At 39.5% G+C, this 13,554-nt stretch overlaps 1 protein-coding gene across 7 annotated transcripts in view; it reads right to left on the bottom strand.

Moving 5' to 3' along the window:
- MGAT5 (alpha-1,6-mannosylglycoprotein 6-beta-N-acetylglucosaminyltransferase) overlaps positions 1-13,554 on the bottom strand; it is a 338,877-nt gene that overhangs the window by 111,485 nt on the left and 213,838 nt on the right. For all 7 annotated transcript variants that reach the window (XM_038565049.1, XM_038565050.1, XM_038565053.1 and 4 more), the window contains 4 exons: positions 13,300-13,371; positions 11,516-11,677; positions 5,750-5,919; positions 2,385-2,519 (listed from right to left, as the gene is read on the bottom strand). In XM_038565049.1, the coding sequence (XP_038420977.1) occupies positions 2,385-2,519; positions 5,750-5,919; positions 11,516-11,677; positions 13,300-13,371 (539 nt within the window). The remainder of the gene's footprint in view (positions 1-2,384; positions 2,520-5,749; positions 5,920-11,515; positions 11,678-13,299; positions 13,372-13,554) is intronic.

The following is a 13,554-nucleotide window of genomic DNA, read 5'->3' as shown; positions in this document are numbered from 1 at the left end:
TCGACAGGACTCCAGGTTTGCTCCTATATGAAAGATCAGATGATAGATATCTTTACATTTAATGGAACTCCTACCATGTACAATCATCCAAGATGAATTCAGGGAGCTCCGACAATGTCTCGCCTTCGAAGGGAAAAGAAGTGGGCAAGAAACTTTCTGGAGGACCTGCTTGGTTTTTTGATGAAATCTTAGCTTCATCACATAACAAAGACTGCAGGGCTAAAGTCCTAACGGACTTCCTGCCAGCTAATATCACTAACGTAGATGATTTATTAAGAAAGGGAGGATAGGGGATCCCTGGGTGGTGCAGCGGTTTAGCGCCTGCCTTGGGCCCAGGGTGCGATCCTGGAGACCCGGGATCGAATCCCACATCAGGCTCCTGGTGCATGGAGCCTGCTTCTCCCTCTGCCTGTGTCTCTGCCTGTGTCTCTGCCTCTCCTCTCCTCTCCTCCCTCCCTCTCTCTCTCCTCTCTGTGACTATCATACATAAATAAATTTAAAGAAAGGGAGGATAAATATTATACCCTTCCATAAAACTTCTCTGAGATGATGCCTCTTCATTCAATAAGAATCAAATACCAATCAGTGGTGACCATTTTAATAATGAAATCATCCTTTTTAATTGAACACTACCACTGAGGACATCTTTCCATCCAAACAACCCTTCTTAATGGTGAGGATATGTGAATCTAGGGATGCCCGTAATGCCTTGTTCCTTTTGCACGTCTACCAGATGCCTGCCATTTGCTAAATGCCAGAGAACAATAGCTCTCCCTTTCTTTCTTTCTTTAATGCTGTAGCTAAAAAGAAAAAGAAAAAAAAAGACTGTTTACTTACATGGCTTATTAACCAAAAAGAAAGATGGTTATTTCCACATAACTGAGAACAAATGTGATGGCTTGTGATGTATGAAGATTTCAAGGAAAAAGCAAACCAAAAAAAACAGGAATAATGTGATGCAGAAGGTAAAGTGCTATCCTGGCCCAAACCAAGATTTTTATTTTGCTTTTTTATGAAACTGTATGCAAAGGGAAATGAAAAGTGCTCAGTCTCTTCTCAACCAATTCCTTCCCTCTGTTCCTGAGTATTGAGACAATTATTGCTATTGGCAGGAAAACTGCAAGAAAATTCTACAGACAATGGGTGTTTTCCCTCCTATGTTTTGGATAAGATTGGAGAGGATTATTTTGACTTTTTATTTCTTTTGAATTTCAACTAAAGGACTTGCAATCTGACACAGGCTTGGAGATTAAATTTAATAAATAATATTAAACTATAAACTAGCCTGAAAAGGACCTAGTTCAAGTTGTTAAGGATTCAATTATTGGTTAAATTAGAAGAACACACCAAAACATCTATTTACAGAAAAGTAACACATAGAGGGATTTCTAAGTTACATTACTTGAAAGATTTTCCAAGTGTTCTTCTAGGAAATTGGTTGGAAACTATAAGTCAAGATTCACTATCAGTCAGGTTGGTATTAAGTTCATGATTTTTACCCAAATGTACCACTGTCACCATTTAGATACAATAAATTTATTTATATTTATTAGAAACTTCTAGAGGCCATAAATAAAAGCCAGTACCAACTATAGTAAGGGGAAGATAACCAAAAATAGCATATTTCTCTTCTTTAAAAATTATTATTAAATTCAAACTGGATACTTTGCCTGAAGGCTGAAACTGACAGCTACCCTTATTTTGTTAAAAATGCATGTAAGCGTTACAAGATGTGTTGGAGGTATCACAGCACCAAACTAAGCCTTTGTAGAAAGATTGAAGGAAAACTGCAAGATTAATAAATTTCATTATATAATTCTCTGTTATTTAATGCCATGACTGTATACCATGTAAAATCATTTCAAACAGTGTAGCATGGTCCCAAAACCACGCTGAGGGAAACAACAGGTTCTTCAAAATGATAAAGGTATGCATTCAGGTCATTCTCAGCATGGGTCTTGCCTTAAAAAGTACAAGACCCCAACATTCATACAAGGTATTCACAGCTTTTTCTTCCAAAAATGACAGTCATCATCTCAAACCAGAGCAACATAAGAAATGATATTTTCCACATTTTATCCAAATTGTTACTTAAACAAATGAGACTGGTGTAGGCACACAGAGAGGAATGATGAGTATTAGGGAAGGTAAAGAAGTGGTTGGACACTTATTTTCTATTCTTAACAGAAATCAATGAAAATAATGAATAGCCTTTGAAAGTAAAAAGTCACTGTGGAGAATGTGAATTTCAATTAGGAATGAGAAACGTATTCCCACAGTCCAACAGGCAATATTTGATAGGCTTTTTCTTCCTGTAACCATGTTACCCCTGTTCAAACCAAACAAACTCCTCTATCAACTTTAGGACAGCATGTAGCACTTACTGGTAGTGAACCCAGGATGGCCCAAGAGTTTTTTTGAATTGAGCGAGTCCTACAATATCAATATAAATGAGCTCAACGATCCTGTCTCCTACAGTTGGGCAGCCAGATCGGTTTCCTACAACCTTCTTCATTATCCTAGAAAAAGAGCAGAAGAGAGGCAAAAAAGAAAAAAAATTATTTCAAGATCCTACACTTAGCAACATCAATAGGAAAATAAACATCCCAATAGGTTGTCGGGGAGGATGGCACAGTCTGTCCCAATCTGCTGCCTATCTGAATCCTGCCCACCCATCACTGCCTATCCAGAGCCTTGATTCTGATTCTGGCAAAAGTAAACGGTGGTGTGGGCAGGCATGTGCACGCATGCACTTATGCGTGCGCGTGCGCGCACACACACACACACACACACACTTTGAAACCAAGGAAGAGCCGGGTCTTAATCAGTCTCTATTATCTAGCTCCATGAGCAGCCGTGAGATCTCAGATAAGTCACTAACTTATCCAGTCTCTCCTCCTCATGAGAAACAGAACAATGACCTACCCACAAAACAAGATTTAGGTCAGAAAAGACAGATTGCAACTTGTCGGGGATTCTTCAGGTGCTTAAATGAGGTATTAAAAAGAAAAGTGCCCAATGTATACTAGATACTCAGCTATTGCTTTTTGCCACAGAACCTGTTCTCATTACTGCAGCCCCTCCTGACCTCTTCAATGTCTTTAATTTCTAGCCACTACAACATAAACTTTTATATTGACTTGTACTGTTTCCTAATCTTTTCTGTCAAACGTTTCCTTCTGACTAGACTGCATTACATAACTGGCACTGAGCTAGTTTTTCATTACCCTTCCTTCGAGCCACCCATCTCTTCAACCCATCCATACAAACCCACGCTTGCACTCAGACAGCATCGACATATTTGATCTTATGCCAACTTTGGGTGCAGGAGTAAAATGTGCTCACCAAACCACACCTCTACTCACCCAGAAATCAGTCATCATGATGCCTTTTACCCCTGCCCACGTCCCATAACCATCCTTTACCGAATTCTGGCCATCAACTTCAAAGAATGAATCATAAAAGCAGGACTCTGCTCTGTAGCTCCATCCTGCCACGGCTTCAGGTATCCTTCTCCTCTCATTGGGCCTTCTGAAAATACCAGGTTCTGGATAACCAATTTCTCTCCAGGAACTTGAAAATATTTCTACACAGGGCCAGATAGTAAATACTTTCCTCTTTGTAGACCATACATCCTCTCTCTCAACCATGCAGCTCTGCCCTTGTAGAGCAAAAGCAGTCACAGGCAATAGATCCACAATAGGTGTGGCTGTGTTCCCATGGAAGTTTACTGACAAAAACACACAGAAGACTGCACCTGGCCCACTGTGCCAGGGTTTGTGGACTCCTAGTCTACCCTGTCTTCAGCGGTTCCCAAGCCTGACTGCACACTGGAATGAACTAGAGGCATGGAGATACTCGTGCCTGGGTTCCATCCCCAAAAGTTGTGATTTAATTAGTCTGGGATATGTTCTGGGCATTGGCAGTCCACAAAGATCCCCAGGTGATTCTAATGTTCAGGCCTGTTCAGAAACCACTGCTTTTTGTTGCTTGCATGATTATCTTCTTAAATAAACACATCTTGTTCTGTTACCAGTGCTTAAAGAACCCTATAGACTTCTTGACCAATGAATTAAGTCTCTCCCTGGTAGAGCCTTAATAGGCCTCTTCTGATCTCCCTAGGGAACACTTATCCCTAGAGTTCCCACAGTTTTCCATTTAATCACCCACTCACTCATTCCTTAACTCATCCCTTCATTTGTTTGCTCAAGTTAACTAGTTATAAGCACACACTGGGTGCTAGGCACTATTCGAGGTGCCACATAAACCATGGGGGAACAATATTCGCTGTTTCTGTACTCCCTTGGCTTACATTCTAGCATCCATGCCTCAATTAGTACTAATCACATTGCAATTAGTGTAATTATTATGCAATGTATTAGCTGTAATTACCAAAAGATTGACATTTCCTTGAACACATGCTGGTCATCTGTATATCCCACACCAAGAACTGGTACACAGAGAGCACTGAAGGAATGACTGCTGAACGTATGAATGCCTCTACCTCACATGCCATGCACATAATGTGTTTTAAAGCAAGCAGGTGGCAGCATGCTGAAGGGACAAAGGTGGTATTTAGGAGGTCAGAAGGCAAAAGGAGCAGTGCAGTACAGTGGTCAGGAGCATAGACTTTGAAATCAGATGGACATAGAATTCAAATCCTGGCTCTCTCACGTGTTCTCCATGTATTTTTAAACAACTCTGTTTCCTCATCTTTAAAAGGCAGAAAGCAATAGCACTTACTTCCAACTTTGTGTAAATAGTATATAAAACGCTTAGTATCTGATGCACAGTAGGTGCTCAGCAAACTTAGCTATTAAGAGTCATCAATACTATGGTCATCTTAACCACTGACACTACTGTTGTAACTGATGTTTTTATCACAGTTTTAGCACATAGCATCTTGAAAAATGACATTTGATAATACTGCTTTCATCTCAACATTGCCACTAATCAACTCCTCTATCAACTTGGCCCTAACACAAGTGACCTCTCTGGGCATCAATGTCTCATACAATAATATAGGAGCAGGGTGGGACATACTTTAACACCCATCTCTAGAATGTTCACTCAAGATATTTCTTCTGGAACATCTGACATACTGCAACATGATAACTTGGCTGCTGGGTAGAAAGTCTCCATGGGCAGTTAACCAAAAGGAGTGAAGGGGTGCTAAGCATTCCTGCCTAGCCAGCTGTGTCAGCCTATAAGAGATTAAGAGAGAGCTAGAGCCAGAAGCAGACTGCAGGGAAACAGAAAAGCCAGGTAGAGTTAACAGACTCAGAGTGGAAAGTTGGCTTTATTGAAAGAGGATTGGATCAGGGCTTTCAAGAAACTCATTCTATCCAAATTAAATTATAAACAGGAACCTTCCCTGTTTAAGATTTGGAAAGCTTGAAGTTGAGTAGGGAATGGTATGAATTTCAGCAAGAGACAGGGAATTAGGAAAGTCAATAATGTTTTGTGCTGCACATGTTGGAAGCACCTGTAATAGCAAAGAATAAGCTCCTTACTTTGAATTTTCTGGCATTCATTTACGAAGCCTCTGGAGCCTGCAGCTACAATGAAAACATATTATCCTTTTCACAGTGTATGTATTTAGCTCCTGAAAATAATCTTCTTATCTCCTGTTTAGTGAATTATCACTTTCATTTTCCTCCACAAGAAATTACACACTAATAGAGGGCTTTAAGAGTTTACAATTTCTTTTTTGTATTCTGATTTTAAAATTGAAAAGTAATCTCCTTACTCCTTGAGCTCAGCCAGTGAAGCTGAAATCCTAATGTCATGGCCCAGTAAGTACAGAGATGTAATTAAATCACTCCACTGAACTAATTCACCAAGAGGGCCACCACTGAAAGCTGTCTCTGCTATCTTAAATCCAGATTCCTTAGTCAGGAGTCCCAGGTGAACGAGGACCTGAAAAAAAAAACAAAAACAAAGGAGAGGCATATATTGATTCCCACTGAACCAAGTACAAACTCCATAGTAACACATCAAAAGCAATCAACCAATTCTAAAGTGATGTTTATTTTCTAATGAAACCTCGACATGGCATAAGATTTTTCTAGAAGGTACAAAGAAATGGAAGAAAATAAAGTCACTACTGTCCCTTTTATGGCTATGAACATGACATGTGGACAATCTGTTTTTAAAAAGCAGAATATAATTGGGAAATCAGAATTCAAGGAGGGTAAGCCAGTGCAATAACGTAGCATTTAACAATATTGGGTTTTTTTTCCCCACCACTGTTAAGGTTTGAACATAAAAGAATTTCAAACATATCTGAAATCAGACATAATAATGCAGTCGATTCCCATGTGCTCATCACAGAAATTTCACAATTAGCAGCTCAGTGTAAATCTTAATGTACACACTCATTTTCTCCCAACCTCCCTGCCAAGCTTATGTTGAAGCAAATCCAGGAGATTATATCCTTTCATCTGCAAATAACTGAGTGTGAATCTTTAAAAGAAACAAAACTTTCAGTTAAAAAACATAACCATGACATCGCCATCACCCCTAAAATAGCTATTAATTCCTTAATATCATCTAATATCTAGTTAATGTTTATACTTCCTCAATTGTTCCTTTTTTCAAGTGCACTTGTTTAAGCCAGAAGTCAAATAAAGTGCGTTAACTAGAATCATCTCATTTATTCCTTAGGCTCCTTTACTCCCATCCTTTGGCAGTGAGGAGAGTTTTAATTTATTTGTCAAAGAGACTGGTTGTAGTTCTGGTAGAGTCTCTTACACTTTGCAGTTTGTTCATTACATAACACGTTCTTCTGTCCCTCATATTTACAGTAAATTCGTCATTAGATCTGCAGGCATGATCAAATTCATATTTGATGTTTTTGGCAACACTACTTCATAGGTAGTACTGTGTGTACTTCCACTAGGGGAAACAACGTCTGGGGTCTCTGGTGATGTCTGCAGCTCGTGATGATCACTAACTGGATGCATTCACCCACTAGGGGTTGCAAAATGGTGATATTCTATTATTCCTTCTGCATTTATTGGCTGGAATGCTTCTATGAAGAGAAACAACTCCTCCCGCCTCCCATAAACTATTTGGCTCTGCTGAAGTATAGTTTACATAGAAAAAGTCTGGTAAATATTTGACTCTTGCCCTTTATTTATCAATTTTCAAAATAACAAATGTGTTCTTTTAGCATATTCTAATGACCATCAACAGGCTTTTTAAAGGTATCATTATAAAATCATGGATGTATATTAGATGTGCTTCAGTAAACTGTAGTTATTATCCTTATGGATTATCAAACTGTCCCATCTTGCCAATGGGAGGCTGTTCAAGTTGGCTTCAAAGTTCTTCTGACACAGTTCTAGTAGCCCTTTCTTTGCTCTCTGCTGTGACAGGTGTTCCCAGGTTTTCATGTACAGCTTCTATCTTAGACCTTAACCAAGGATTTTTCCAAGAACCTCTTATACCATTTAGTGGAAATGGCATCTCAAGATCAAGATCTGATGCTGAGGGGACACTTTAGTCACTTCCTGTAGTCCTGAAATTTTCAATGGAAAATTTCAATGGTAGCTGGAAATTTCTCTCTTCTCCAGGAAAAAACAAATCATAAATTCACACTGGTCTTTCCCATTCAAACTCAGGATTACAATAGCTTTGCATAACATTATCCATCTTACATATGTTATTTGCCTATCCCACATGGAAAAAAAATCCCACTTCTCAAGGATACTAACACAGTACTTTGCTTTATTCCAATATGCAAAAGGGATTCGGAATGAGAATATCCACCTACTATGTGTAAACTTAGTAAAACTCTGTAAAACTTAGATATTTTGCAGGGTTTTTGTCCTTTGTAATATATCATCCAAAATGCTGAGCTGTCCTCAGCATCTTAAAAGGCATCTACGAAAAGCCCACAGCAAATATCATTCTCAATGGGGAAACACTGGGAGCCTTTCACCTAAGATCAGGAACAGAACAGGGATGTCCACTCTCACCACTGCTATTCAACATAGTCCTAGGAGTCCTAGCCTCAGAAATCAGACAACAAAAAGAAATAACAGGCATTCAAATTGACAAAGAATAAGTCAAACTCTCTCTCTTTTCGCAGATGACACGATACTCTACATAGAAAAACCAAAGGACTCCACCCCAAACATTGCTAGAATTCATATAGCAATTCGGCAGTGTGACAGGATACAAAATCAATGCCCAGAAATCAGTGGCATTTCTATACACTAACAATGAGACTGAAGAAAGAGAAATTAAGGAGTCAGTCCCATTTACCATTGCACCCAAATGCATAAGATACCTAGGAATAAACCTAACCAAAGAGGTAAAGGAGCTATACCCTAAAAACTATAGAACACTTCTGAAAGAAATTGAAGAAGACACAAAGAGATGGAAAATATTCCATGCTCATGGATTGGAAGAATAAATATTGTGAAATGTTAATGCTACCCAGAGCAAATAACACATTCAATGCAATCCCTATCAAAATACCATGGACTTTCTTCAGAGTTGGAACAAAGAGTCTTAAGATTTGTGTGGCATCAGAAAAGACTCCGAATAGCCAGGGGAATATTGAAAAAGAAAACCAGAGTCAGGAGCATCACAATGCCAGATTTCAAGCTGTACTACAAAGCTGTGGTCATCAAGACAGTGTGGTACTGGCACAAAAACAGACACATAGATCAATGGAACAGAATAGAGAATCCAGAAGTGGACCCTCAAGTTTATGGTCAACTAATATTCAACAAAGGAGGAAAGACTATCCACTGGAAAAAAGACAGTCTCTTCAATAAATGGTGCTGGGAAAATTGGACATCCACATGCAGAAGAATGAAACTAGACCACTCTCTTACACCATACACAAAGATAAACTCAAAATGGATGAAAGATCTAAATGTGAGACAAGATTCCATCAAAATCCTAGAGGAGAACACAGGCAACACCCTTTTTGAACTCGGCCACAGTAACTTCTTGCAAGATACATCCATGAAGGCAAGAGAAACAAAAGCAAAAATGAACTATTGGGACTTCATCAAGATGAGAAGCTTTTGCACAGCAAAGGATACAGTCAACAAAACTAAAAGACAACCTACAGAATGGGAGAAGATATTTGCAAATGACATATCAGATAAAGGGCTAGTATCCAAGATCTATAAAGAACTTTTTAAACTCAACAGCAAAGAAACAAACAATCCAATCATGAAGTGGGCAAAGACACGAACAGAAATTTCACCAAAGAAGACATAGACATGGCCAACAAGCACATGAGGAAATGCTCCGCATCACTTGCCATCAGGGAAATACAAATCAAAACCACAATGAGATACCACCTCACACCAGTGAGAATGGTGAACATTAACAAGACAGGAAACCACAAATGTTGGAGAGGATGTGGAGAAAGGGGAACCCTCTTGCACTGTTGGTGGGAATGAACTGGTGCAGCCACTTTGGAAAACTGTGTGGAGATTCCTCAAAGAGTTAAAAATAGACCTGCCCTATGACCCAGTAATTGCACTGCTGGGGATTTACCCCAAAGATTCAGATGCAGTGAAATTTTGGGACACCTGCACCCCGATATTTGTAGCAGCAATGTCCACAATAGCCAAACTGTGGAAGGAGCCTCGGTGTCCATCGAAAGATGAATGGATAAAGAAGATGTGGTCTATGTATATAATGGAATGTTACTCAGCCATTAGGAAGGATGAATATCCACCAACGTGGATGGACCTGGAGGGTGTTATGCTGAGTGAAGTAAGTCAATTGGAGGAGGACAAACATTATATGGTCTTATTCATTCGGGGAATATAAAAAATAGTGAAAGGAATTAAAGGGGAAAGGAGAGAAAATGAGTGGGAAATATCAGAAAAGGGGACAGAACATGAGAGACACCTAACTCTGGGAAATGAACAAGTGGTAGTGGAAGGAGAGGCGGGCAGGGAGATTGGGTGACTGGATGACGGGCACTGAGGGGGGCACTGGACAGGATGAGCACTGAGTGTTATATGTTGGCAAATCGAACCCCAATAAAAATATACAAAGAAGAAAATACAAAAAAAAAAAAAAACCAAAATGCTGAGTTGACTGTGTTCTAGTCACTAAGAACTGTTCGTTTTTGGGTGTTTACTGTAAAACTATGTAGTCAGCTCTTGTTTTATTTTCCTTGTAATTTTTAGATACCTTTTTTTTTTGTAATTCAATTTTGCTTTACAGTATGTCAAGTGATTCTAGTATCAAATCTACCAAGAAAGATATATTTAGAGAAGTCTAGTTTCTACACCTGTTGGCTCCACGCTATTCCCTCTTTCCCTGTATTTGTCTCTTTTCACTGTGGTGTAATAGATGTTAATATAAAATTTAATATTTTAACCTTTTAAGTGGACAGTAGCCTTAAGTACACCCACAATGTTATACATCCAAGCACCACTATCCATCTCTTTTATTTTTAATTTCATGGTTTATTCTATTTTTAAAATATGAACAAGCATAAATGTGTATTATATATACAGGTGTGTAGATGTACAAATCTTTATGTACACACGTATAGATACATAAAGTCCTCTCCTCCTTTTAAAAATAACGTTCACTGTTCCCCATCAACTATTTATTGAGCTAACAATATATCCTAGAGATTATTGCATAGGAATATGTAGAAATACTCAATTTCTTTTTACAGCCCACCTAGATTTCTGACCTCGTACCCTTCTACAGAGGACTATCTGGTGCATGAACATTTGGATCTGCCATCTCATAAAATCAACAGATTTAAGCAAAATGGAACCGCTAAACCATGACTTGAGGTTTTTCAAGCTCATCATCTCTATTTCCCTTTTTTAAGGATATCAAATTACTCAAATCAGGAATAACAAAGTCATTTTAAATTAATTTTTAGATGTGGGTATTAAGATCGCTTAATTTGCTCTGTCGTTTGTCATCCAAACAGTTAATCAAAAGCCAAGGCCATTTAACCTGCAACTATAGGATATAAAATCTTTCACGCTCAGGGTTATTTCTAGGGATTTTCTAAGCCAATCCTCATGAACTTCAAATAAATTGGCTCCAGTTTAGTTGACAGTCTCTCTCCCTCAGGATCAGAAGCCAAAGCACCAACTCAACATAGCCACAATGGAAGTCACCAGTTGCCCAAACCCCAGAAGCGACAAGTACCACAAACAGGAGATTGCCATGATGACGTAACGACAAGTTCAAGGTTGTATTTGGGTAAAGCCAAGAGGGTTAAGCTTCCTGATGCCATGGGGAGAGATAGTCAGGATGGTTCAAAGGAAAATCTTACAGTCTACTTGGCTCCAGCCAAGAAACATGTGTGCTGGTCCCTACTAAGCAGGATTATTGTAATCGGGGAAAAGAAAGCCCTAAAAAATGGCTATACAAGAGACTGAGCAGATTCACCCTGAGGGAATATCATTTGAGACTTGACATTTCTCTTAGTCTTGTTTCCAAGCAAAATCAGATTTTAAAAGAAAACTGGCATCTAACTGAACTGAATTCATCAGAAACTCACTTTCTTCCGCTTTCTCTTTTCAAGATTCTGCTTTTCTGCCAGGGACTTGATTGCTTGGATCCACGCATCAGCCATTCGCCGGATCCGGAGTCTCATCCACCGGAATTCTTCATGCTTTTTCATCATGCTGTAGAGAATATTAAAATCCGTACGAATTTCCGCCTAGAAACAGAAATTTAATCAAAACGAACTGAAGATAAAAAGTCAGAAAGCATAATGGTTGTCATGATGTGACATCTAAAGACTTGAAAGAGCTAGTCAATTAAATACAGAGCTTCAAAAGTGAGGCTTGTCTGCTAGGCAGCTTTATGTTAAGGCCCCAGGATTATAAATTAAAGGCCTCTGACTGCTGATCTGCTGTCAGGGACATCATTAAAAAATTAGAAATTGAGGAAGACCCAGCACAGCCATTGCAAAGCACTGAGTTATATTAAAATGCATTTTTTTTTTTTTTGTTTTTTACTATGAGTATGCTCGATATACCTTGAAATTCTCTGCACCTGAATTTATCGCCACTTGGATCTGCTGCAAAGCAGTAGATTTTTACTTGGAAAAAGTCAATTCTTAACAGGCTGCTTGGCACTGTGCAAGTGTCCAAAAAGCCTGTCTGCCCACAAAGTTAAGCAGGGAAATAAATACTCATCTTCTAGTTTTGTCCCAGTCCCAAACCAACAAAAGTTCATTATTTTCTGAGAGATTGAAAAGCCAGCAATACCATTTTCCTACCATAGCTGAATAAAATTAAAAATTCAGGCCAGAATAATTGAAAAGCCAGGAGGAACATTTTTCTAATGTATCTGGATACAACCAGTGATCGCATTAACAGGAAAACAGTAGCACTTGTATTTGTTTCTCTTAACATCTAGAACATGCTAACTCCATCTCTCAGCAGTCACACACCTTGTTCCCAACACTCACCTGATCCCTCCTTGACCCAACGTTCTCCCAAGACCCCCATGGTCTACAGCATGGTGGTCAGCACACTGTTTCAGATCCTCCTGGAACACAGAGCCTCAGGGAGCATGACCCACTCATTTATATCCTGTCTAGGGCTGCCCTCTGAGCTCAAGGTCAGAACTCACCAGTTGCAACAGAGACCTCATGGCCTGGAAAGATGAAAATATTCACTATCTGGCCTTTTACAGAAAAAGTCTACTGACCCCTGGTCTAAAGAAGAAAGACATAAGAGCTTTTAGTGTGGCACAGAAAACCATGTTCGGTCCCTACTGATCTTTCCCATCTCATCTTCCACCAAAGCTCATCCAACACCCCGGGGCCTGGCCCACTGAACTGTGCCCCACTCCCTGAAAACACCAAGCTCTTGTACAGATACCTTCCCCCCTACACATCAGACACACCTTTCTCTCCTTGATCTACTATGAACTCACTCATCATTTGAAATTCAGCTCCAATGTCATCGTCTCTTTGCAACCTCTCCTAACCCCTGCAGGCTGAGATCGCCACTTTCTCATTCATTTCCATCGGCCTGCAGTTCACCTTTACATGGGTGTGATCATTATTTTTTGACCATCACCCTCATTAGATCGCTGAGAGCCTCCACATCTGGCACCAGGTCTTATTCCTATCAGTGGCCTCAGAGAACTGCTCAAGAAACAGACACTATTGGTTAACTGATTGGATCATCCACATTTCCACAGAACTGCAGACAGAAGTCCTTTAGTTCACCATTATTTCAGGGTTACAGCTGGCATTTCTAGCAGACTCCCCATGTACCACTTGGTATCAGAACCAAATCACAAGCCTAGTTTCCAAAAATCACTCACCAATGAATTATGATCAGCTTCTTCGTAGGGATTTTTTGCTCTCCAAGGTAAATGAGGACACCAATTTTCAACCTGAAAAATACACGAGAGACACTCGGTGTGTCGGTTCATCTGTAAACCAAGTAATGTCCATACAAAGCACCAAGCACCATTCCTGGCACATGAGTAGCACTACATTTAAGTGCGTTGTTATTATGATTAATCAGATTTTCATGCTTTCAGCTAGCAGTAGAGGCAGGTGACCTCTCAAACAGA

The sequence above is a fragment of the Canis lupus genome, chromosome 19 (genome assembly GCF_011100685.1).
Source record: "Canis lupus familiaris isolate Mischka breed German Shepherd chromosome 19, alternate assembly UU_Cfam_GSD_1.0, whole genome shotgun sequence".
NCBI lineage: Eukaryota > Metazoa > Chordata > Mammalia > Carnivora > Canidae > Canis > Canis lupus.
The sequence above is the reverse complement of the archived record's forward strand: the minus strand, read 5'-3'. Positions and strand labels throughout refer to the sequence as shown.